At 41.3% G+C, this 25,481-nt stretch overlaps 3 protein-coding genes and 1 long non-coding RNA gene across 9 annotated transcripts in view; 1 reads left to right on the plus strand and 3 right to left on the minus strand.

Annotated features, from left to right (window-relative positions):
* LOC113024834 (uncharacterized) overlaps positions 1 to 17,428 on the minus strand; it is a 38,466-nt gene extending 21,038 nt beyond the window's left edge. For 2 of the 4 annotated variants that reach the window (XR_013909512.1, XR_013909513.1), the window contains exons 1-2: positions 6,240 to 17,428; positions 6,073 to 6,136 (exon numbers count right to left, since the gene is read on the minus strand). The gene's annotated coding sequence lies outside the window, so the exon portion shown is untranslated. The remainder of the gene's footprint in view (positions 1 to 6,072; positions 6,137 to 6,239) is intronic. The other 2 variants (XR_013909514.1, XM_080302561.1) reach the window with 2 other exon arrangements.
* The window catches only part of LOC145429275 (CD48 antigen-like), a 38,948-nt gene extending 14,279 nt beyond the window's left edge, over positions 1 to 24,669 (plus strand). The window contains exons 2-4 of the mRNA XM_080302563.1: positions 6,334 to 6,663; positions 19,378 to 19,671; positions 19,788 to 24,669. Of these exons, the coding sequence (XP_080158689.1) occupies positions 6,334 to 6,663; positions 19,378 to 19,671; positions 19,788 to 19,897 (734 nt within the window). The 3' untranslated portion in view covers positions 19,898 to 24,669. The remainder of the gene's footprint in view (positions 1 to 6,333; positions 6,664 to 19,377; positions 19,672 to 19,787) is intronic.
* Positions 1 to 25,481, minus strand: part of LOC145429277 (uncharacterized) — an 84,115-nt gene that overhangs the window by 28,809 nt on the left and 29,825 nt on the right. The window lies entirely within an intron of this gene.
* LOC113024836 (fibrocystin-L-like) overlaps positions 17,593 to 25,481 on the minus strand; it is a 40,864-nt gene continuing 32,975 nt past the window's right edge. For all 3 annotated transcript variants that reach the window (XM_080302565.1, XM_080302564.1, XM_026172198.2), the window contains one exon: positions 17,593 to 18,185. In XM_080302565.1, the coding sequence (XP_080158691.1) occupies positions 18,017 to 18,185 (169 nt within the window). In that variant the 3' untranslated portion in view covers positions 17,593 to 18,016. The remainder of the gene's footprint in view (positions 18,186 to 25,481) is intronic.

The raw sequence follows: 25,481 nt of genomic DNA on the forward strand, positions 1-25,481 counted from the left end.
TTCTTCAGACACTAAGATATTAAAAAAAACTACAAGGAACCCTTTCTTGAAAAATACAATTATAATTTGGCATGCAGCTCATAAATATGTGGGCGATCCTCCATCGCTTTCGCGATTTACCCCTATTTGGGGAAATGAAAAGTTCACGCCTGGTAAAAGTGATGGGGGATTTAAAATATGGAAAAATAAAGGCATTCAAAAAATTAAAGACCTATATGCAGATGGCATGCTGCTCACATTTGATCAGTTGTGTAAAAAATATTTAATACCCCCAAAGCATTTTTTTAAATATTTACAATTGAAAAACTATTTGTCATCAAAACTGCAAAGGATTGCTGAACTTCCACCATTGACAAAAATAGAGGAGGTATGTGTTAAGAATACAAAAGGGAAAGGTTTTCTCTCTATATATTATAATTTACTGGTGCTTTCCTCCAAAGACTCAGCAGCAGATAAACTGGATGCTTGGAGAAGGGAGATCCAAGAGGACATAGATGAAAATGACTGGAACCAGGCTTGCTTAAAAGCACAAAAACAAACAATAAACACACGCTTTAAACTACTGCAATATAAATGGCTCATGAGAACCTATATAACACCTGTCAAGCTTCATCATATGTCCAATGATATTCCGGACATCTGTACTAAATGTCTAGTTGAAAAAGGAACTCTTCTTCATTGTCTATGGGAGTGTCCTAAAATCCAGGACTTTTGGAAAGATGTTATCAAATATCTGTCTGAAGTGTTTAAGGTAAAAATCCCTTTAATAGGAAAACTCTGTGTACTTGGAATATATCCAAGGGAATTTAAGCAATCGGGGAAAAAAACTAAATTACTGGACTACGGACTACTTCAAGCCAGAAGAGCCATTGCGCTATGTTGGAAGAGTATGGATGCTCCCTCCATGGGACTCTGGAAGAAGGAAATTGCAATCTCTCTAGGCCTGGAAAGACTGACATATATTGCCAAGGGCAAACAATGGGACTTTGTGAATATGTGGAAGCCATATATGACTATTTTAGGGAGTGGAGGTGAAGGACATTTATGAACAAAAAGGAAAAGAAGAAGGAAAGGAGGGGAGAATCTTGTCTATCCTAACCCATTGTATTTTTGTATTGCTGTGAGAACTATGCTCATTTCTACATTTGAATGTGATGTAGGCAGGTTTGATGTATGGATGGATGTGTGAATGTGAGGGTGTTCAACATTTGTTTGTATTGTACTATAAAAAATTTCAATAAAAATATATGGAAAAAAAAAAAACAGCTGCCGCCATTGTTGGAAACTGAGCAGGGCCGCGCTATGAATTCTGGGACACAGCTTCTTCTTCTTCGGGGTTTAACGGCAGCTGGCATCCTTGTACATGCAGTGCTGCCATCTTCTGTTTCAGTCCGTTATTACACTCTTAAATCCTGCTACTTATTCCTGCGTCTTTTGTGATCTTACAAAGCTTCAAACATCGCATCGACTGTTAAATTAGTCGTTGACGATTTTGATAGCCGACGTAATCGTGACTAGTCGACTAATCGTGGCAGCCCTACATGATTCCAAACATTTTTTACAAATAAATAACTGCAAAGTGGGGTGTGCGTAATTAATCAGCCCCCTGAGTCAATACTTTGTAGAACCACCTTTTGCTGCAATTACAGCTGCCAATCCTTTAACGTATGTCTCTACCAGCTTTGCACATCTAGAGACTGAAATCTTTGCCCATTCTTCTTTGCAAAACAGCTCCAGCTCAGTCAGATTAGATGGACAGCATTTGTGAACAGCAGTTTTCAGCTCTTGCCACAGATTCTCGATTGGATTTAGACACTTAACTATCTTTTCAATAATTTTTGAGATAAAAGGCAGTTTGGAAATAGGTCTGTAATTTGCAATAATATCAGGATCAAGAGCAGGTTTCTTGAGTAGAGGCTGATTCACTGCATGTTTAAGATTGACAGGTACAACACCAGAGGACAGACTACTATTTACAATGGATTGTACAGCTGATGCTATAGTGAGAAAAACCTCTTTGAAAAATCGAGGAGGGAGAGCATCATAAGGGGAACCTGAGGGCTTCATGTGAGCAACCAACTCCTGCACGCAGAGCAAGGAAACTGGCTCGAACCTGTCAAAGACAGCAGAACTAGGGACAGGGGTAGAAGGGTCGAGAACGGACTGGGAAGTCTGCGCTTTGACAGATAGCACTTTATCAATAAAGAAGTGCAGGAAGTTTTCTCAAGTTTCCTGAGAAGACTCGACACCAGCAGTCTGTGGAGCATGAAGGACCATGTCAATAGTCTTGAATAATAGCAGCAAAATGTTTCCTCTTAGCATCTTTTACAGTCTTCTGGTAGGAATTCCAGTAGTTTTGTAATATTCGGTATGACACCTGCAGTTGATCCTTCTTCCATTTACGTTCAGCTCTCCTACACTTTCTTCTGGCAGCCCGGGTGTCTTCATTCAGCCAGGGTTCAGATTTGGCTTTTACTTGCCTAAGCTTAAAGGGGGCCACCGAATCTAAAACAGTTTGGCAGACTGAGTACTCAGCTCTTCTGGAATCAGGAAGGTTGCAGTTCTGATTAAAAACAATAGAGAACTGACCAGCAGAGGAAGGATTAAAAATACAACAGCACCGAGCAACAACAGAAGGAGGATTAACTTTGGTACAAGAAAGGGAAACCTCAAACAAGACAGGCTTATGATCCGACCCTACAATGTCACAAACCTCTAAGTTAGAGACAGGTAAATTGTGAGTTAAAACAAGATCCAACGTGTGCCCATATTTTTGTGTAGGCACAGACACAGGTTGCACAAGATCAAAAGAGTCAATAAGATTTAAAAAGTCCTTTGCCACTGGCTTGTCAGGGCAGCACACATGAATATTGAAGTCCCCAACAATAAGGACATGATTGTATTTTGGCATAATTTCAGCCAACAGATCAGAAAAGTCATTTAAGACGTCCTTATTGTATTTGCGGAGTCTGTAAACCACAGCACAGAGCACTGTGTGAGAGCGACCTAGCTCAAACATACTCAGGTCAAAGCTACTAGGTGATGTTGATAAGGGCAGTGGTTTACATTTATACTGCTTCTTAAAAACAACCGCTAGTCCTCCTCTGCCTGATATTCGAGGAGAGTTTAAAAAGCAGCAGTCATCTGGTAAAAGATCTGTGAAAGCACTGGACTCACCGGCCCTCAACCATGTCTCAGTTATACAGAGGAAATCCAGTCCTTGGGTCATAAATAAATCCCTTGCAATAAAAGTTTTATTACTCAGCGATCTAGTGTTCACCAATCCAAACCTGGTGGAGGTCAGCGTGTTCGTGGCTGACAGCGAGACCCGACACAGCAACCGCAGGTTCTATAGGTTCGCACTACGCCGACAAAGATGAGGGAAAATCCTTCGCGGCTGGGACATCTGATCCGAGCCAACAACGGGCACCAGCCAGGCATCGATGGGCTCCAGAGAGCGCGGAGAAAAGACATTGTGAGGCACAGATCCATGTTCGTTCCAAGAAGCCGGGGAAGAGCGCACCAAGTACGCCTTAAGTTTCACGAGCAGACCGCTGCATTTGCCCTGGCATCTGAAACGCTTTCGCCGTGAGGCCAGGATCCGAAAAAGGTTAGCTGTTAACCCAGATAGGAATGGAGGTAACGTCTTATGTCCAGTATAAGTTGCATTGGTAAGATCACTGGCAACTAGTCGGAGGTCCAGCAGAGTTTGGCGATTGTACATTAAAAGAGAGTTGACTCTAGCAATAAAAAAACAACACAAACAAACACAACAGGGGAAGAGGCAGATGGCGAGCCACACACACTGGCGCCATCTTGTAACTGTTGTCAACATTTACATACTATGATGTGAAAAAAGGTAACTACCTGTGCTCTTCTCTAAATGTTTGGATTATGGTGGACACGGTGAATCTACTGATGTTTGGTTGTACCCTTAGTCCGGCCTCCTTCATTGTCATACCATGGACAAGAACATGGTCAATCACAGTAGCTCTGATTTACAGTTTTTTCTGAATGCTTAAACCCTAACTGTGATTCCTGTAGCACTATCTCTAAAACTATTCAGACTTATAGCAAAACCACTCACTGAGTGTGCAAAACTAAAAGCACAAAAACTGCTTTGCACTCAGTTTGCAATTTTGTAACACACACTTTGCAAAACTGTAGGCAGAATTCACTGCACAACACTCAATTACCAAATTTCCAACACACTCCTAGCAAAAGTATACACATGTATGGCTATCATTAACACTAATTTGCCAACTGTCTGGCACACTTTCACATGTGAAAACTTCTTTAGATAATTAGTTCACTTTGCAATCAGCCTAAGCACTATAATACAGGTAAGCTGTGTGTGCGGAGTACAATGGAGGGAGCAGAAAGAGTGAGAAGTAGAGGAGGCCGAGGAAGAGGACGTGGAGGTGAAGAAGTAGGATGAAGAGGACGACAAGGACAAGGAGGAGCAAGAGGAAGACGAGGAGGGGGGAGAGGAAGATGAGGAGGGGGGAGAGGAAGGGTAGGAAGAGTAAGAAATAGAATTGCTGATGACATCAGAGCTACAATAGTGGACCATGTAATCAACCGTGGAATGACCCTGAAGGTAGCTGGCCAACAGGTCCACCCTAACTCGAGCCGCTACACTGTAGCAAGTACCATAAGGACATCTTGAAATGAGAATCGGTTAGTACAGTCACTTCGCACAAAGATTTGTAGCACTGCCATATGCCAATGAGAAACACACCAATACCATTGATGTAAAAATACTGAAATTGTTACTTTACAGAATTGCTAGATGACCAGATGCTGGGGCAGAGGAAGCATGTTCACTGCAGACCAAGTAACCCATATAGTCATTATGGCGATTGCAAATAATCCTATACTTGGAAATAAACACTTGTGTTTGTTTTGATGTGTTTGAATAAACACCAGTACTTGAAGTTTGGATCCCTCTATGCTTATGGATCTATGACAGAAGTATGAGCTCACACTGACATAGCCTACCTTGTGCACAGAGAAAGCAAAAGCCAGATGTGTTTTGTATTCATACCATCAGTGTGCAGTTGGCGCATTGTGTGCTTAGTAGATGATGGCTTGTGTGTACTGTTTGATACGGAAACACCATTTTTACGAAGGTGTGTAGAGTTAATCTAGCTGTGTTTGCTTTTGCAAGAGAACTACAATGTTTTGATTATTGGGTGACAGGTTTTCTTATTTGTGTGAAGAGTTTTGCAAAATTAGCCAATAGTTACACAAAATGTGCTTAAGCAATCAGAAAAAACTGTAATCTGATATCACATCATTAGCCACAAGTGTGATAAATTTTGAGTTGTTGTGTTCAACTGGTAAATGGACTGGTTCTTATATAGCGCTTTTCTACTCTGTCTGAGCACTCAAAGCGCTTTATACTACTAATTCATTCACCCAAACACACAAGCACTTTTTTCTGAGCTAAGTAGTCTACCATTCACACTCCGATGGATGCATCGGAGTTAGCATCCCTAGGCAAGATGCTAACACCATGTGGCAAAGGAGAGCAACATGGTGTTAGCATCTTGCCTAGGGATATTTGGCATGCAGACTGGGATCGAACCACCAACCTTCTGGTTAGTGTCTGACCTGCTCTGCCACCTGAGCTACAGTGTTTGACTTTTTCCACCTGTGCTCACCATTATGCAACACAGGTGCATCACAATGACAATGTGTTGACAAGATGTGTCTAAACAGATGAAAAGTGCTTATGGTTTTGCCAAAAGAGTGACTGATTCAATAAGTGGGTTCAGGCAATAGGGTTTAGTGTTTTAGCAATCGAGAAAAACTGTAAGTTACTTGCAAATTCAAAATAGTGCAGTACCCACTGAAGGTCAAGCTTTGTGCACAGTTGTCGAATGACACAGGAGAGATTTTGAAGCCTGAAGCTGCAGTAATTGCTTCTTAGTCCAGAGTCAGTCAGTGTTATTACAAACAATCTTGCATCCCATTTTAAAACAAATTTAATGGTGTTTTGACTTATTTGTTATTATTAATCAGTGATGATTTTTTACTGTGGTAAAAACAACAGGAAAGGTGATTTACCTGTATGACCTCTTCAGCATCATTGAACAAAGAAAGTAGCTCTTAGTGAGAGGAGAAATTCTGTCTGTCATATTGGAAACATATAAGAAAACATTTACATAGCATTTTCAGTGGGAGAAACATTTCTCAACTGAAAACGTTACAACCAGATGAACAGATTGGCTTACCTGGATGATTAAACATGCTTCAAGACATTTACGCAAAAGTAATTTTAGCATTTTCACAAGGAATTCTCATGGAGCCACATCTTCTCTCTCTCAGGAATACTGTGTTGTTTTGGTGGAAATGAAGGAAAGACTGCTGTGAAAGCAAAAGAGAGAGCAGATGTCACCCTACAGACAGGAGAAAGTCCAAGTAATGCCAAGATAATATGGACTTTTGGAGCCGAAAATCCAAACATGCGACTTGCCACCATAAAGAAGAGAGTGGTGAAGAGTGACTATGATGTGCGTTTTAAAGACAGACTGCAGCTGGACAGTCAGACTGGAGCTTTGACCATCACACAGCTCAGCGTCCAGGACTCAGGCATCTACAAGTGGCAGGCCATCAGCGACACCATCTTATGGAAGCAGTTTAACCTGACTGTTTATTGTAAGTACATCCGCTCACTCGCGTCACTAGACCTTGAAAACAATTTAATAAAAAGGCAACATTTTTTTCCCACACTGATTCATGAAAAGATGCACAACAACTCCTTACTGCTGCTCTGTTTAGATACATTAGCCTCCATCTCACCTCATTTCTAGCATTCTCCTCTGTTACAAAGGCCCTCTGCATGTCCTCCTTCACTACATTCATGAACCTTCTGGTAAATGGACTGATTCTTATACAGCGCTTTTCTACTCTCCCTGTATACAACATGCCTCATTCACCCATGCACTTCCAAACACAAGTGCAAACTAAACTACCTTCACACACATTCATACTCCAATGAACACATCGGAGGGCAACTTGGGGTTAGTATCTTGCCAGGGATATGCAGACTGGGGAAGCCAGGGATCGAACCACCAACCTTCTAATTAGTAGCTGACCTGCTCTACCACCTGAGCCACAGCCATGTGCTCGTCCTCTTTTCCTCATACCACACAGCTTCAAATCCTCTTTTTGTTAGTGCCTGATAGGTTTGTAGCTTGTACCTATCCGCTGGAACGTTGAAGACAATATAGTTACACTGCAAAGCAAGACACAAGCAGGCTGGTTTTACTCATGCATGAGGGAAAGCTGGCTGGAGCCGAGTGTCGTTCCACCACTTGACCTCCGTCAGACTCTCAGCCAGGCTCCCCATAGCACTCCTTTTATTGTGGTTACATGAATATGCATAGGGTCATTAACATATGACATCTTACATAGGTATACATGTGAACAAAGAATACTGTGTGTGTGTGTGTGTGTGTGTGTGTGTGTGTGTGTGTGTGTGTGTGTGTGTGTGTGGTGTCCAGATGTGACCCTGTGAAGACTCCCCAAAGCTGGTGCCAGGAGTCTAGCGGTCCATCTGAACAAAAGGCTCTTATACTTAAACAGATATACGTGTGCTTGCTATACCATAAATCAATAAGAAAAGATACGAACTCTCCTAGGAGGTGTGATCTACGCCGGAACACTCTGTAGAGGGAGTGAACGCACTCCCCCTTCATGCTACACAGAGCTGTTACAGACCTCCTAGGATGAGACATTCTTTCAATCTACAAATGGTTATACACTTCTAAGCATATGTGGGTAAATGTTTCTAAGCATAAATGACAATCAACAATACAAATCTAACATTTCCCCCCTTATTGACCTTTATGCTAGAAAAATTCATAGTTATGAATACCTCATGACTGACAGTTTTAATGCAAACATTTTTATACTCAGCATATGTCAAATCACCCTAAATTACTGTAAAAGTACACAGTTTAACAAATGTATTAGCAGTTATCCCATTCCTCATTAATCTCATCCAATGGCAACCTGCATCCTACAAGCAAACAAAGAAATTGTTAATTTAATAGTGAAAATAAGAAAGTAACATTTTCAAAAACATCTCAGCTTGGTGATGCTTCCTCCGGGTGTGCAAATCACATGTCTCTCTGCAGGGTGGTTTGAGCTCTGCAGGGCGTCATGAATGTCTCTTCCAGTTGTTTCCATCATTGTCCATAGGACCAGAGTCCAAATGTATGTAGAATAAACATTCAAACATACCAGTTAGTTTTGTTGTTTGTCAACATGGGTCTCAGCTATTTCCAAAGCTGCAGACCTCATAGGAAACTGCTGTTATCACCACCATCCTTAGACTCCCTCTGCGTTGTCGATGGAGCTTGGCACGCTCCCCTCATCCTTCAGGTGCCCGTCTGTTGTCCACAATCTCCTCTGTTGGCCTCTGGAAACCCCCCGTGGCACAGCTCTCAGTCCAACGCAGTTTCATGGTCCTTGCTGTGGCTCCAAAGTCTGATCTCATGATGGGCCCCAACCAGCTCGACCTTTGACCTCAACTACTGCCTGGGCTGTCAGCTATGCCTGGAATGGTTCTTGCTTCTCACTGGCCTCTTAAGATTTCTCAGGAGATTACTGCTGCACCTGTATTTCCTTGCTAGGAGGGAAAACTTCTATTTGGAGAGCATGTCAACAATCATCAAACAACATTCTTTAGTTCAGTGAACTTCACTTATAGGCCATCAAAGCCTCATCTGAACATGGATGCACCACTTGCATAGGTTTAATACCTGTAAATAAACTGTTAATCACACAAATCACTGCAACAATAATAGAAAACATTGTTTAATAAAAAACATTGTTAATCCTTGGACCCCTCCTCTTGACGCATGGACACACCCATGCGTCAACTCACCAAACCTGGATTCCTGTCTTAAAGAAAAAGATTAACTAGATCATATCCCAGGCAACATCAGGGCATCTCCTCCCCAGGAGCAGCACCACCCTGGACCTATAATCCTGCAACAAAAATGCTAGTGTGTTTTGCATATTAAGTTTGCTTAACACCGGGCTCTCCCAGGAGCCTGCATACACACCATCATGGCCTGGAAAACAAGATCTGGAAGTGAAATCAAACTACATACCTGTAAACAATTGTATCATAAGAACAAGAAGCATTCAACATCAGCAAGACAAGTGTCATGTGCAGGTTTTCTCAAATCAGTAAACTACAATTATTTTCATAAGTCGCCTCAGACATGGATCATCCCATGTACTCAGTCAACATTAACGTAATCAGTGACTGCTCTTAAGCAAAGTCACTCCACTCATATATTATTTATGGGCTCAAGAGTGGCCAGCAAATGAGCCCATATTAACTATTCCATAACACCGCATCTCTTATTTGTTTGTCTCATGTCACTTGTCCGCTTCTGCTGAATCTTGTACATGCAGTCTCAAAAAACAAACATTAGCAACACACATTGATTATCCTGGTGGGCAGGCGTCGGCCAACCACATTCCAGAGGTGCCATAAAAACACAATAAAATCAACCATCCATTGCTGTGGAAAATATGTTATTCATATCATCAAAGTAACCGTCACATTTTCCCAAAAACACAATGTAACAGCATCACTACTCATAACCGGTAAACACAGTTTTCCTCACACATAAACCCAGAAATCCTGTAGTAGGAAAAAACATCAACCAGTTGTCCTGGTATAAATCGCATCATCAATTCACATGAAGAACTGGCATGCTGTAAGAAAAGAAAATGCAAATATTAGCGCTTGCGCAGGCGTATGCATACTTTGTCACAGCTCCCTCTGTGAGCAACACAAGCCTATGAATAACACACCTGATAAATGCACAGACACAGAAAATGGCATTTAAAAGGTTAAATCATCATGCAACCTCGAGTGTTGCTGTCATCTTTCTGCTCCTGTAAAAGGAAACACATGGGTTCATCTGCACCTTTGTCAGGTGGGGGTTAACTTCACACAATCATGTTCAGTCAGTCAGTCAGTTATTTTAAAATTCTTACTCATTCAGTCAGTGGTTCCTTCTTTTGCTAATTGTGGAAATTATCATCGCATTCGTTTCCACGCTCAGCAAAACAACGTTATTTCAAAAAGAAAAATAATTTAGACTGGATTTCCTCGTTGAATCCTTTTTGGGGGGGACTCTCATTTCCTAATTGTCCCAAATAAGTGGCTTTCTCCTGAACCCATTTTAAATGTGGAGAAACTCACTTGCAACAATTTTCTTGACGATGTGTAACGCTTTTAATTCCCGACTTGCAGATCTGCTCAAAGAAAAGAAATTCACAAGCAAAATCAGTGCTTGTTCAAAAATGAAAAATAAAAAATAACAGAGATTATCAAACCAAACTCTCAGTGCACTGTGAAAGTATCAAAATAAAAAGGCCTTGTTAAGTCATGACACAAACTCCTCATCATCTTCACAACAGGAGAAGAATCATCAGCTAGATTCACTCCAAACCAACCATCAACTGCACAACACACAACATAACCCTAATGTCTTATTAGCTATGAGTTTAATCACCCGGTCTGTGCTCTTCACTCATTTAAGCCACAGATCTATTTTATTCAATTTTTCCTTTTTCCCTTCATCATAAAACATGTGACATGCTGTCATGCACTTCACAAAAGACGTTTGTTCTGACGTATTCAGAGTTGTGTATCTAAATACAGGATTCACTCGCACATCAAAACAGGAAACTCAGTGTTTTAGAGTCTCCACTCTAACAAACTCCAACACATCCCATTCACTCGTGCTAGAATTCAGTCACCTTTCATTAATCTAAAAACCAATCAACTAATTTGCATATCAGCTATTAACCCACTAAGTTGACAGGACGACAGAAATGCATGTTCAAAATGTTATCACTAAAAGAGAATTTCCCTCATACAGTAAATTACTTGTGCTGCATCAATCAAGCAGGAAGCTTCTCCCAATTTACTATATTAATAACTAAATTTATTGTCTGATCACTGGTTGGTCAAACCAGGATCTTTTTCCCCACAAAAGTTAAACTGTTGTCCTGCAACCTAGAGAGTCAATTTTTTTTATTGGATAAATTCAGTATTTGATAACAAGTGTCTGCTAAATTGACACTATTTTAACACTGATGAAAGATAACAAGCATGTCTGTGGAGCTGCATCTCCAACAGAGCATGTTCTGTGCTATGAGTTCCACTGGTCTTTGCATCACACGAGGTGACTTGGACAAGATGATAAACAGACTCACGCTTAAAATGTCTAATCTTCATGAGTTATTTTGTGTTTGTATTAGTAGGGTTAAGGCATGTTCTGTGTGATTTTGTATATGTTTGTATATGTTTCAGACTCCTTCACAATTTTCCAACTTAAGCAGTCAGTTTTCTTTTTCCCCAGGTTTGCTAACCCAAATTTTGATTTCCCACATTAAATAATTCCTATGTGTTCTCACCTAGTCTTCTCACTCTGTCCTCTCACTCTTTTGTCCTCTCCCACTTCAACAGTCCCGGCAGTTCTCCTTCAGCTTTGTCCTGTGTTCCACTGTCTCTTCTTGCCATTTTACTCCACAGGTGGCAAATGTCAAACTCCAACTGTTCAGTTCTCCTCAAACGTTTTCTTCACATGCACAGTGAAGTTTCAGCTTGTTGTAGACACAGTGCCATCCATCCGATCAGTCAGGATGATGGGTTTGCTCTTCTTCTTTGATGCTGTTTGTCCACATTGCTGCTGCTTTGCTGGGACTCTTTGCTCAGGACTTGCTGCTGTCTTTATCTGCCATGTTATTGCTCTTTGGAGCTGCATTCCTTGTCTTCAGGGAGGAGTGAGCACTTGCTTGTGAGGTTGAGAGACACATACACATTGCGCTGTAATAAGTCAGCCAGAAACTTGGCCTGCACGTTTCCAATGATGTTAAACTATAACTTTCTTCCGACCGCTGCATGTGGAAAATTGATTCAGGTCTGCTTTTCACCTGAAAGTGACAAACTAAGACATTTCATTATTATCATCGCTGCTTAATCAACACACATCTCTCTCTCTCTGTGTGTGTGTTTGTGTGAACAATCCTTTCTTAAAAGCATAAAATGACATTGTAGTTGTTTTTCGGCTGATCAACACGAAACCTTTTTCCCATGATTATTTTTCTTCGTCTACAATGTAATTTTTGTCTCTTTTTCACTCTTTTTTTTTTCCCCGTTACAATAGCTGGTGACCTGCAGAATCACCGCTCTCACTCACAATCAAAGGCAATTACTTTTGCACAGTGCACAAAAACACTGTGATGTCAGACACATTCACACTCACTTTTTCATCTGCATAAATAAATCACGTGGCTGGTGATATGTGCCATGGTAATCCATAAGCATGATCACACGTTTATTTAATTATTTTCGACCCAACAAAACAAATAAACAAAAACATGATGCTGATGTTATGAACACTCTACACACAAGTCAAGATGCAGGAAAACTGCTCACGGAAACGCTGCACACTCCCTGTTTCCCCCTCTTTGAGTAGTTCCCAGACAGCTCTTGATCTGATAATGTGTAGCTTGCTCATCAGCTCAGAAAAAGAAACTGCAACGCGACATCACACAGTAGTTGCATGCTCTGCCCACAGAGCTGTGTTGTTCATATTCAACACAGCTCCTCCATCATGTACTTTTAGATGTTTCATACAGGGTTCAGCATATTAGTTGTTTTCACAGGTGTGCTCCATATCTCAACAATGGCTCATAACAAGACGACAGTCTTTCACACAGGTCAAGTGCCTCTATGCACTTCATTAGTTTAAATATTTACCTATATCACTTCACCTCACATGTCATTGTACTGAATTTAAGCAACCACAAGCTTAATGTAGATTACTTTTAACAACTATCCACCTCAATTAAATCTATGGTCTGGCACACAGGCTGCTGTCGATCAGGGCAAGCTAAAGAATAAACATTGTGTCAGCAAGGGGTGGGGGGAAAGCCATTCACCAGAGCATATCTTAAGTGCTGCTGATGTGGGCTGGCCTTCTCCACAGCTCTCCAAGGCTGGTGTGTTTTCTGAAAACTTCTAACATTTGAATCTCTTCCATTTATAAGCCTGCGATTAACCGCACGGCTCAGGTCCGCGTGACCGGGCTCGCGTGAACCCGCGCAGCTGTGAAGCCGTCGCTCTCTCTCTTTTTTACATAAATACTTTGTGCTGCCAGGAGCAAAGTCCAGCACAAACATCTATCTCCCTCCGACTCACTCTTGGTTGCTTAGAAACCCATGATAACAACAACAGTCGGTGTCACAGACCACATGTTCTGCTCCGCACACACAACAACAACAACAACGACGACGACAATGACAACAACACAAAATAGGCCTATTGTCCAGCACAATCTGGACCCCGCGGAACTTCTCAACACCCCACTGAGCGGTGGAGAACTCACTACAGTACCCCACACAGCGGTCTGTATTTCGCCCCACTAAGACGGCGAACAAAAAAAAGTTCGAACTGCGCAACTCTGCGACTTAATGCTTCTGTACAAAAAACCCCACTGAGCGGCTTTGTACATCGCCCCACTTAGATGGCGAATTTTAGCCCCACTGAGCGGCCACGGACAACGCCCCACTGAGCGGCGAAGACGTACAGTTATAGAGTTGGACTCTAAACTTACTTGGTGTTGCTTAGCGTGTAATATCAGCCTCGAATCCCGCCGATCGCCATTCATCGAGGAGAAAGGACAGACAGCGAATCCACAGGAACCTCCTGGCTGACGTCAGTCTTTCCGCGTGCCTCTTCTCCCCCCGGTGAATGTCGACTCCAGGGATCCGGCTCGAAGGACCAATTAATGATAGGTTTGTAGCTTGTACCTATCCGCTGGAACGTTGAAGACAATATAGTTACACTGCAAAGCAAGACACAAGCAGGCTGGTTTTACTCATGCATGAGGGAAAGCTGGCTGGAGCCGAGTGTCGTTCCACCACTTGACCTCCGTCAGACTCTCAGCCAGGCTCCCCATAGCACTCCTTTTATTGTGGTTACATGAATATGCATAGGGTCATTAACATATGACATCTTACATAGGTATACATGTGAACAAAGAATACTGTGTGTGTGTGTGTGTGTGTGTGTGTGTGTGTGTGTGTGTGTGTGTGTGTGTGTGTGGTGTCCAGATGTGACCCTGTGAAGACTCCCCAAAGCTGGTGCCAGGAGTCTAGCGGTCCATCTGAACAAAAGGCTCTTATACTTACAGTTTTTTACAGACGCTAGGACACATTTCTCAATACTTAGGTCACGTTTGCAAAACTCCTCACACAGTGAGCACAACAGAAGTCTATGTGGGCTAAACTGAGGACCAGTTATCATTGTTTTGGCACAAAATGCATTCAATGACTACATCTCTCAAATTTCATGAATTATCTTCTCACTCAGACACAACAACTGCCAAAAATCTTTGTACGTACAGGACATTTTGCATGTGCTTACATACTGTTTTCAAAACTGTTAAACTTATGGCCAAAACAATAACACAATGCAAAACTTGAAAAGAGCAAAATTCAACATCAATATTTTATTGAAACATGTTTTAAATCTAAAAATGCAGTTTAACCAGCCACAGCTGATTCTCATTGTAGATGAACATCTACACAGGTGTTACTCCTTCAATTGTTCAACTCCTTCAATTCTGGCAGCCAGAAGATTCTTTCCTAGGTGTATTGCCCTAGATGACATAAGATGTGATGTGGATGAGAACCTGTGGCCAAATGGAGAAGACCGAGTAGATTAGCATTACTATTGTATGTGTATCAGTGGATGGTGTGTATACAAATTCTTGTATTTTGGGATTACTTAGTGCAAAAAAGATAAAAATACATAAACAAATATTAACGAATTCTGCATGATGTCTGATTCATTCCAGTAACATATATTGAAATTATAAACAGAGATGTGTCCTTGTTTTACACAAGGAAACACTGTGTAACATGTTGTTAGTGTTTTTTAGGTCATTGTTTTGTGGGTGACAAAGTGTGTTTGTCGGTTGTCAACCTTTGCTAGTGTTCTGGAAGAATGAGTTTATTTGAGACCTGAATGAAGTGTTTTGGTAGTTGTAGTGCATTTTGAATGTGAAATGAACTGCTTTGCCAAGCTGACGGTCAGTTAGGAGGATTGTGTGAAGAGTTTTGCAAAAGTGACCTAAGTATTGAGACATGTGTCCTAGTGGCTGTAAAAAACTGTAAACAGATATACGTGTGCTTGCTATACCATAAATCAATAAGAAAAGATACGACCTCTCCTAGGAGGTGTGATCTACGCCGGAACACTCTGTAGAGGGAGTGAACGCACTCCCCCTTCATGCTACACAGAGCTGTTACAGACCTCCTAGGATGAGACATTCTTTCAATCTACAAATGGTTATACACTTCTAAGCATATGTGGGTAAATGTTTCTAAGCATAAATGACAATCAACAATACAAATCTAACAGTGCCTGTCTCCGAACCATGCATCATAGCAGGTCTCATTCCCCTTTCACTCTTGCTGTTACCATTCTTTCACAAATCAGTCGGAGACTTGCCTCCACCCATTCCACCATGCCTGCACTCTCTTCTTCACCTCTCTTGTGCATTCACAGTTCCTTTACATTCCTGTTACTTAAACTCATCTACCTTTGCTATCTCTACTCCTCGAACTTTCACTTTTCCAACTGTGTCCTTCTCATTCACACACATGCTTCCACTGAATTTTTTTCCCTTTCCCCTCCGCTTGTCCTTTAATGGCACCAGCGAGACAGCACAGCAGTAAGGCAGCACAGCAGTAAGGCAGCACAGCAGCGAGGCGTCTGGCAGGAGAACGAACAATAGTCTTTTTTAAGGCTACTGCAGAAGGAGATATTCCCCGCTAGCTCACCCAAGCTTGCTCTCTGGCACAGCTACAAGCCACGTGAGCTCATAGCCCCTCCCGCTAGGATGTACTACCACAGTCGACTGTCGTAAAGCAGCCGCAAACCAATAGCAAGTAAAAAAAAACTCAAAATCATTGAAGAACATTTTATAACACCCAATATAGATATATACATATATACTGAATATCACACAATATCAGATAACCAAATTAACACTGGGTTACATCCACCCCTGCTTAAAGTGTGACGTCCCCGTCACTATCACCCGACAGAGATTGCACTAACCCAGCAATCTGTTGTTGTAATGACAGGAAAAAGTTATTGAGCAATGCAAGTGTCATCGGCAGCCGTGGCTCTCTACCAAACATCAGAAGGAAGGGCGCTTCTCCAGTTGCGTCATGTTTTGTACAGTTATAAGCATGTACAAGGGGGCGAACATACTTCCTCCACTCCTCTTCTTTTTTTTTCCTTTTCCTCCAGTTGCTCTCTGGTACAAGCATCCAGTGCTGTGGGAGGGTGCCAGAAGGCCTGCCGTTACCGTCAACTACCTCCTGCAGCAACGTCTGGAGTCTGCGCAAGTAATCAGATGCCTTTTCTCCACTATTCTGATGAGTCTCTAGGTACTGGATATACAGCTCTTCACCTCCAGTGACATTGCCATAAGCCTTGTCGAGCTCATCCAGGTAGTCTTTTGGTGGTGCTTGAGACCCAATAGAAAGGGCTACATTCAAAGCAGGGCTAGCCAAGCTATCGAGGAAAACACGGCGCTGCTGCCCTTCGGAAAGGGTAGAGTCATTTAGTACCTGTTTAGCTCTAAGTCGCCATACCCTGTACTCTACCTCATTAGGGGGTTTTGGAGAATTTCCTGAAAATGAGCGGAGCTCAAAAGCAGAGGGAGTATGCATGGGCGAGTCATGTTTTACAATGTGCTCCACGATAACTCTCTGAACCTCCGCTGGCACAGGATCAACAAGCAGGGAGTCCGCATGAAGTGCCTGTTTAGCCTTGGGCACATGGCCATCATCACAGGCGGCAGTTGACCTGGGACCGGGTGTGGACTGAGTTTTAACTCCCAAGGTAGGAGTTGAGGTAGCTAACCCCTTATATGTATCATTTTTCCCACACATGTGGCTCACTGCAGCCTGATTTAAAGTCATGGGGCTCACATTATATGCTAATGCCAGTTCGTTCACTTGTTCTCTGAAACTAGCAGTCACATCATCAATTGCTCGAGCAAGGGGGACCACATCATGCACCAGGTGAAAACTGTCAGGTCCCTGAGGACAGTACTCATCTATCTGAATAACCTCCCAACACTCCCCATCTGCTGAATGTTCTCCATCTAAGAGCATTGGGGTAATGCACTCCATGAACTGACACAAAATCGTGTCAGGGAGACTATCTATTTGTTGAATTTTGACAACGTGATCCAGCAAAGCGAATGCTCTTTGCACCTCTTGTAGTTTAATCTTGGCTTTAGCCCCTTTTAACAAAACAGTGTACTCTGGATCAAAACCATACCTGTCACAAAACTCCATTGTCTCTCTCTGCAAAGCAGTCGATGAATTCACAGATGTCTGTGCATGTGCTTCAGGATAAAGTTAGTGATGCGCTCAAGTCCCTGTTCGGGCGCCAATTTTTCCTACTACTTTTAGTTGTAACCAATACGTCTACTCACCAAAGAATGAGTGAAGCAATATGGATAACAGCAGAGGACAATTTATTTAGGGTCTGATGGCAATTTACCATCGGTGTCCAGCACTTTAAAGGATTGGATGGACTGGAGCACATCTGTCCTTAACATACCCTCTTAAACATCAGCTTGACACTGATACATCAAAGGAAACTTAACAGACTTTAAGTGCAAATGTTTCAACCTGAACAACTTAAAACTTCTTTGGGATACAATGTAAATAAAGACAAGAAGAAGAAAAATATTTCCATCAATAGTCACTTCTCCTAACCCGGAGACAAGTGAATATATTATGTAAAGAGTCCTTTTTCTCAGTCCTGGGGTTGTAACACCACAACCTCCTCAGTCCGTAATCAGAGAGTGTCTATTTGACAATAACCAAAATGTCTTTGGATAGTCTTTGTGAATGCAAAAAGAAAAAAAAAACAATGATGTTAGCTGGCCAGCAAAATAAAGAGAGTGTATGGCACTGAGTGCGGGCGTGTGTGTGAGTACTTCGGTCCAAATAATCGAAGTCCGGATGGATGAATGGATGGCAGCCGCTTGTCCTTTAATGGCACCAGCGAGACAGCACAGCAGTAAGGCAGCACAGCAGCGAGGCGTCTGGCAGGAGAATGAACAATAGTCTTTTTTAAGGCTACTGCAGAAGGAGATATTCCCCGCTAGCTCACCCAAGCTTGCTCTCTGGCACAGCTACAAGCCACGTGAGCTCATAGCCCCTCCCGCTAGGATGTACTACCACAGTCGACTGTCGTAAAGCAGCCGCAAACCAATAGCAAGTAAAAAAAAACTCAGAAGAACATTTTATAACACCCAATATAGATATATACATATATACTGAATATCACACAATATCAGATAACCAAATTAACACTGGGTTACATGAGCATAGCTCCTTCATGTGCATAGCTCTTCATGAGCATAGCTACTTCATGAGCATAGCTACTTCATGTGCATAGCTCTTCATGAGCATAGCTACTTCGTGAGCATAGCTCCTTCATGTGCATAGCTACTTCATGAGCATAGCTACTTCATGAGCATAGCTACTTCATGAGCATAGCTACTTCATGCGCATAGCTACTTCATGTGCATAGCTCTTCATGAGCATAGCTACTTCATGTGCTCCATGAAGTAGCCAGCGAGGTTCAGAATCATTTTCAAGGTCCTCGTGTTTCTCTACAAAGTCCTTCATGGTTTGGCTCATTCCTACATTTCCGACTTCAGCTTCCAGGTCCCTCCAGTCAGCTGATCATATGCTTCTAACTGTCATGTGCTCCAGATTTAAACTCAGAGGAGACTTCTCTGTGATTGCCCACAGTCAAATCTGCTCCCTCCATTCAGTCTTTAAAAACTTGAAACTTATTTTTACACACTGGCATTTGGGTCTGATTGCTCATTGTGTTTCCTGTGTCTTTTTCAGTCATGGTTAGATCTATTTACTTATTTCCCTGTTCCCTCCTTTTTTATTTCCTGACTTTTATTAGACGCTTTGATCAACCTGAGTTTTTTAAATGTTTTTTTTAAAATGTGCTTTGTAAATACATTTGAGCTTTAGTTTACTCGATTAAAGAGCTATTTTCAATTAATCATAGTAATCACAATTACATTTTGTGTCAAGAAAGAGTTGGGAGAGCTACTCTATATTTAAACAGTTTTGTTTATATCCCTTTGCTCTGTTTGCAGAGTATCTATGAGCCCACAGCTACAGTTAGTAAAGTCATAGACTTCATCAGTATGATAACTCTGTCAGCACTTATCAAATCACATCAATCATATTTTCTCTTTCCTTCATCAGGTTCTCTTGGTACTCCCTCCATTACAGTCAGATCGTCTTTCATTAACAAAAGCTGTTCCGCAGTCACAGTGGAGTGCTCAGTGCACAACAGCCAAGACCTGGTCCTGTCCTGGTACAGACAGGAGGGAAGATTGACAAATGTTAGCAGTCCTGATCTGTCCTCCAATCTGTATCTCACTCTGGAAATAGAATCCCATGACAGCAGCAGTTACAGCTGTGTAGCTGAAAACCCTGTTGAAAAAAAGGTGACCAAACTATCAGGAGAAGACACAACTATTAAGATGGGGTCTGGAGGTAAGATGGTGATAAATCATTTTCACCTTTATTAAACTAGAACTATTATTTTTTTGTTTATCACAGTCTTATGATTAAAGAATATCTAAGCCCCAAGCTCTTCTCTCCCCCCCAAGAGTCCAGGAGCTGGTGTCAGACTGAATCTACAGTAAGACTGGTTATCTCTACTGTCTTTGGCATGGCCTTGATTATTCTTGTTGTGGACCACATCAGACTCCGAAGATGAACCACATGTGCACCGAAGTTTTTCTCAAGCTTCACAAAATGCAGTGTGTCAACCAGTGTTGGTCAAGTTACTTGAAAAAAGTAATCAGTAACTAATTACTGATTACTTCCCCAAAAAAGTAATCCCATTACTTTACTGATTACTTATTTTCTAAAGTGATAGATCTTTCAGCCCAATTCTACTTTTTCTACATAATCCATCATACAAAATGTAATCAAATGGAAAAGTCCCTTTTTAAAACTTGTTTTATTAGTTTTAATCTTTTAACTTTATGCATCAAGCAAAAATGTAATTATATGCAACATTCTCTGACTGGAAGAAATTAGTTTAATATTTAAACCTATTTTCTGCACATTCCAGCACATAAAATAATTTTTTTGTGTGTGTTTACACTCACTCTTTCAAATAGATGCAAGTAAAACACAGCAGAAAATAAATAGTCAAAGACTACACTGTTAAAAAAAACATCTTAAAAAAACGGTGATATTCTGGCAGCTGGGGCGCCAAAATACGACCGTAAAATAACAGAAAATAACTGTCCCATAAAAATACGGTTATTTTCAGTGATGAAAATAGAGTTTGTTGCCCTAAGTTCACATGGGATTCTGCCTTTTCCAAGTGCTTTTAGACATTAAGGCTGGCTGTAGCTCAGGTGGCAGAGCAGGTCAGCCACTAATCAGAAGGTCGGTGGTTCAATCCCAGGCTGCCCCCTGCCTGCATGCCAAATATCCTTGGGCAAGATACTAACCCCATGTTGGCCTACTGGTGGTGGTCAGAGGGCCCGGTGGCGCCAGTGTCCGGCAGCCTCGCCTCTGTCAGTGTGCCCCAGGGCAGCTGTGGCTACAAAGTAGCTGCCATCACCAGTGTGTGAATGGGTGGATGACTGGATGTAGTGTGAAGCGCTTTGGGGTCCTTAGGGACTAGAAAAGCACTATACAAATGCAGGCCATTAAATTAGGAACATTTTTACGTGATCAAACAATGAAATTACCTATAAACAAGGTCACTGAATGTGGCAATATGAATCATACTACGTAAATGTACAGAAATATACAGTTAACAGTTGGTTTCAATAATAATTGATTGCATGCCCTGGGACAGAGGCGAGGCTGCCATATCGCACCATCGGCCCCTTTGGCCATCACTAGTAGGCGGTAGGTGAAGAGTCTTGACCACGGACACAACGACGGAGAGTGTCCGAGCCGGGGCTCGAACCAGCAATTTTCTGATCACAAGGCGAACTGCCAACTCTTGAGCCACGAACGGCCTAACTAGCAATGATAATAATACTTATGTGATGTAACACAAGCTTATAGGGATCATGTTATATACTTTTCCATAGCATTACATTTGAATTCAACAGTTCAATCTTTCAAATAACGGACAGATATTTGTGAAATCATGATACCTTTGTGAATCTGTATCTAAATATGCATATGTACAGACATTTAACAATCATGACAATTATGTTTTATTACATTACAGATTTAACGTTGATTTACATTCAAAATGTGAAGTCAAAGTCTACTTACATAACTTTAATGATATTCTAGAAGAACAGAAGATTACTGTGAAATGCAGTAAAATACCTTCATATTAGGGGTTTTTTCCTACGGTCGCAGCCATACCCGCGACCTTGTTGTTAGTTCACATTCATTGGCCGATGCTTAGCGTCATGTTATTTATATTAATTGCAATTCCTACCTCTACATTTATTTTTCAAAATGTATAATTAGCACAGCGTGTCCGTGCAATGTTTTACATTGTGGCATGCAGAGAAATCTTAACAACGAAGCTCACAGAGAGAGATTGAGCTTGTTATTTAACCCCAAGCTGATAGGGGGAGCTCTTTATTAAAACACTTGCCGGTGTTACAATGTGCCTCAAGCTTCAACAACAGCACAACAGAAGTCACTCATGGTACAGCACTCTCTCTACAAAATAACAACTGTCAGTGACGCTGCACCACGGCGTAAACACAACAATCAAGATAACAGTTAAAAGTAACGTAACCATAAACAATAAAACAAGAACATCCAAACAGCAGCACATGTCCCAAGGCATGATGGGAGACATTTCTGGATGTATTTTTACAATCTAAATATGCATATGTACAACAAAATATATTTAACAAACAAGTAAATTGTGTTTTATTACATTTACAGTGATGTTTTGTTATTTTACATTTGACGTGTCAGATCACAGTCTACTTATGTAAATGTAATGATATTCTAGAAAAACAGTACACAACCGTAAAATACACAGTAAAGTAATTTGACATTACTATTTTTTGGAACAGTGTAGTGGTCCTTTTGCTCTATTTTCACCTGTAAAGCAGGAGTCGGGTAGGCGGAGGTTTACCCTGGTGCAGGTGTGCCGCTGCGGTCAGTGGAAGAATCCGCGAGTTTCTCTGCGAGTTTCCCATTACGTCGCACTCGGTGCTTGCTTTGAAGTTTAGGGGGGTTTTTTCCGCTGTAAAAAGAAGTTTTCTTCCCACGCACAACGGACGCTAATGTTTTTGTCACTTTTTATGGAATCAAACTCAAAGTAAGGTCAGTACTTCCACGCTTTAAACGCTGCACGCTCATACTCTCTCCCACAATCAATATGTGATCCATTGTTGATCTGCACACAGCTGTTGTCACGAACGTCGCACTTGCTTACGTCACTGTCATGAGACATTCTCGCAAAAAATCACGGTTTTAGTAACGCAGTAACGCAGCGTTCCTACGGGAAAGTAAAGGTAATCTAATTACCGTTTTTGCAATAGTAATCCCTTACTTTACTCGTTACTTGGAAAAAGTAATCGGATTACAGTAACGCCCATCTCTGGTGTCAACACATCCGCTTTAGAGCTACACAGGACATGGGACATAATTCTTTTCAAAAGTCCTTTAAAATTTGATTTTGGATCTCAACCAGAAATATCACAAGGTAAGGTGAATAATACACAGAAACCCCAATAATCAAATGGCCCCCTGTGAGCAATCACTTTGCAACACTGGGATGGAAAATCTCCCTTTTAACAGGAAGAAACTTCCAGAAGAACAGGGCTCGGGGAGGGGCGGCCATTCTGCTGCAAACACATTAAAAGAAACCCAAGGATGCTTTACAAAAGAACATTAAGAGTAGTTCATTCTTATTTTTTCTCAAAGTGCATATAATACAAATGTCATGGTCCTGGTGTTTTGTTTTTATTAATAGTCTTTGATTGCATTGTTAGTTTCTAGTCTCTGGATGTCTGTCTCTATGCTTCCTCCGTGTTCTTTGTTTCATGTCTGATCTACTCATGTTTCACATCTATGCTTCTCCTGGTCTTAGTGTCAAGTCCGTGTCTCTGTGCCTGTCTCGTCTTTCCTATTTTACTTTGCCAGTCTCGTGCTGTGTGCTCAGTGCTCAGTGAAAGTTTGTCAGCAACCAAGTTGCTCTCAGCGTCTAAAACTCCAACCTAAAGAAACATCTGGAAGTAATTTCTTTATTAAAAGCTAATGTTAGCCTACTGCAGCTAGCTTGTTTTAGTTGTGGTAGCTACTTGGGTGTTTGTGAGAGTGTCTCACGACAATAACGTACGAGCGTGTGATGCCCGTGGCAGCAACAGACGTGTGCACATCAACAATGGATAACATGGAGTGCAGGAGGGAGTACGACCATGTAGTGTTTAAACTTTGGAAGTACTCACATTATTTTGAGTTTGATTCATTAAAAAGTGACAAAAATATTAGCGTCTGCTGTTCACTTTGTGTGAAGAAAACTTCTTTCTACAGTGAAAAAAACCCTTAAACACAAGAGTGTAAACACAAGAACATTATTTTATTTTATATGCTGGAATATGCAGAACATTGGTTTAAATCTTAAACACATTTCTTCTTGCATATAATAAAATTTTTGCTTGATGCAATGTGCATAAAGTTCCTAGTTACAGGTGCTAAAAAGACTACTCATCGGAGTTGGGATATTTTTACTTTTATTTTGTGTCTTTGTAACGTGTATATTGCCATGTATAAAACTCATGATTAACCGCGTAATATTTTCTACTGTTGCTGCATAAATAGCCATGACAAGTGATGATGATGATAATGACCCCGACCTGTTGGAACATGAAGACTTTGTGTGATTAATGACAAACTGGTATCTCACTTAAAGTTTTTCTGACAACAGGAGGGAATGTCAATGGAAAATTGTATTTAGTAGTCAGTATAATCTTTTAGTGATATAAGTTTGCATATGGTAGAATACTGCATGTAGTTATTTGTATTAGGAAATATTCAACCATGTATACTTAGAGGCATATAATTAATTGTGTGTGATCTCTAACAGGCTGCAGGCTTGGGGTGCATCGCAGGAATGCACCCCCACGTCTGGGAGCATGAGAGCTCATACCTTGTTTTATTGTTTTACGGCAGGATTAACGTAGCTATGTCTGTTTTAGTTTAAGTGCTTCTTTACATATAGATGAACTGCTGGACTTCCTCACCATGTTATCTAGGGTGGGGGAGACTACCCCCTTTCCTGAGCAAGGATGTACCTTTTGTGCTCTCATGACCCTTTGATCAGCAGGACACACACACACACACACACACACACACCTACTGAAGTATAAATAAAGATTGGGGCAGTTTCTTAGTGCGAGTCTCAGTCTGGAGGCTGCCCTTGCTAGCAAGAAGTTCTGTGTGTTTCTCTTCTCTGAGTCTTTACTGAAGAAGTGTTTTAGAATATTTTCCCTAACACTTATTTTCCACCCTGATTTATGAATAAATTGTTTACAAATCCTACCATGTGGATTCATGGATTTTTTTTTCACATTCTGTCTCTCACAGTTGAAGTGTACCTCTGGTGCAAATTACTGACCTCTGTCATCATTTTAGGTGGGGGAACTTGCACAATCGGTGGCTGACTAAATACTTTTTTGCCCCACTGTGTGTGTGTGTATATATATATATATATTCAATTCAATTTTATTTATATAGCGCCAAATAACAACATAAGTCGCCTTAAGGCGCTTTATATTGTACAGTATATCCTATAATAATAGATACAGGGAAAAACCCAAATATCATATGACCCTCTATGAGCAAGCACTTTGGCAACAGTGGGAAGGAAAAACTCCCTTTTAACAGGAAGAAACCTCCGGCAGAACCAGGCTCAGGTACTTCAAAAGTGTAGAAACCTGAAAACTAGCAAAAGATGCTTTGATTGCAGAGGTGGGAAAGAAGGAGGAGTTTTTGAGGAGAACTATATTAGATACCTCAGAGCCAGCAGAAGGGACATCATGTTCAGTAGTCTTGGAGCCAGCAAAGAAGACTCCACAGGTGGAATCTTCCAGGCATAGCAGACTTGAAAGTGTTTTTGATGAAATCCTGAAGGAAAACACTCTAGATCCTGTTCCTCAGTTAGCCACGACAAGTGCACACATTGAAGTGCAAACTTGCCATTCAACGCTCAGACAATCCACTGCTGTACTGGCAAGTCAACAAACTTAGCTTTCCCACTCTGCAGCTAAATTTCTCTGTGCACCTACAACAATTGTGGAGAGCGAGAGACTCTTTGATACAGCCTCCATTATTATTAATGAAAGGAGAAGCAG

Source organism: Astatotilapia calliptera, chromosome 6 (genome assembly GCF_964374335.1).
Source record: "Astatotilapia calliptera chromosome 6, fAstCal68.1, whole genome shotgun sequence".
NCBI classification, from domain to species: Eukaryota; Metazoa; Chordata; class Actinopteri; order Cichliformes; family Cichlidae; genus Astatotilapia; species Astatotilapia calliptera.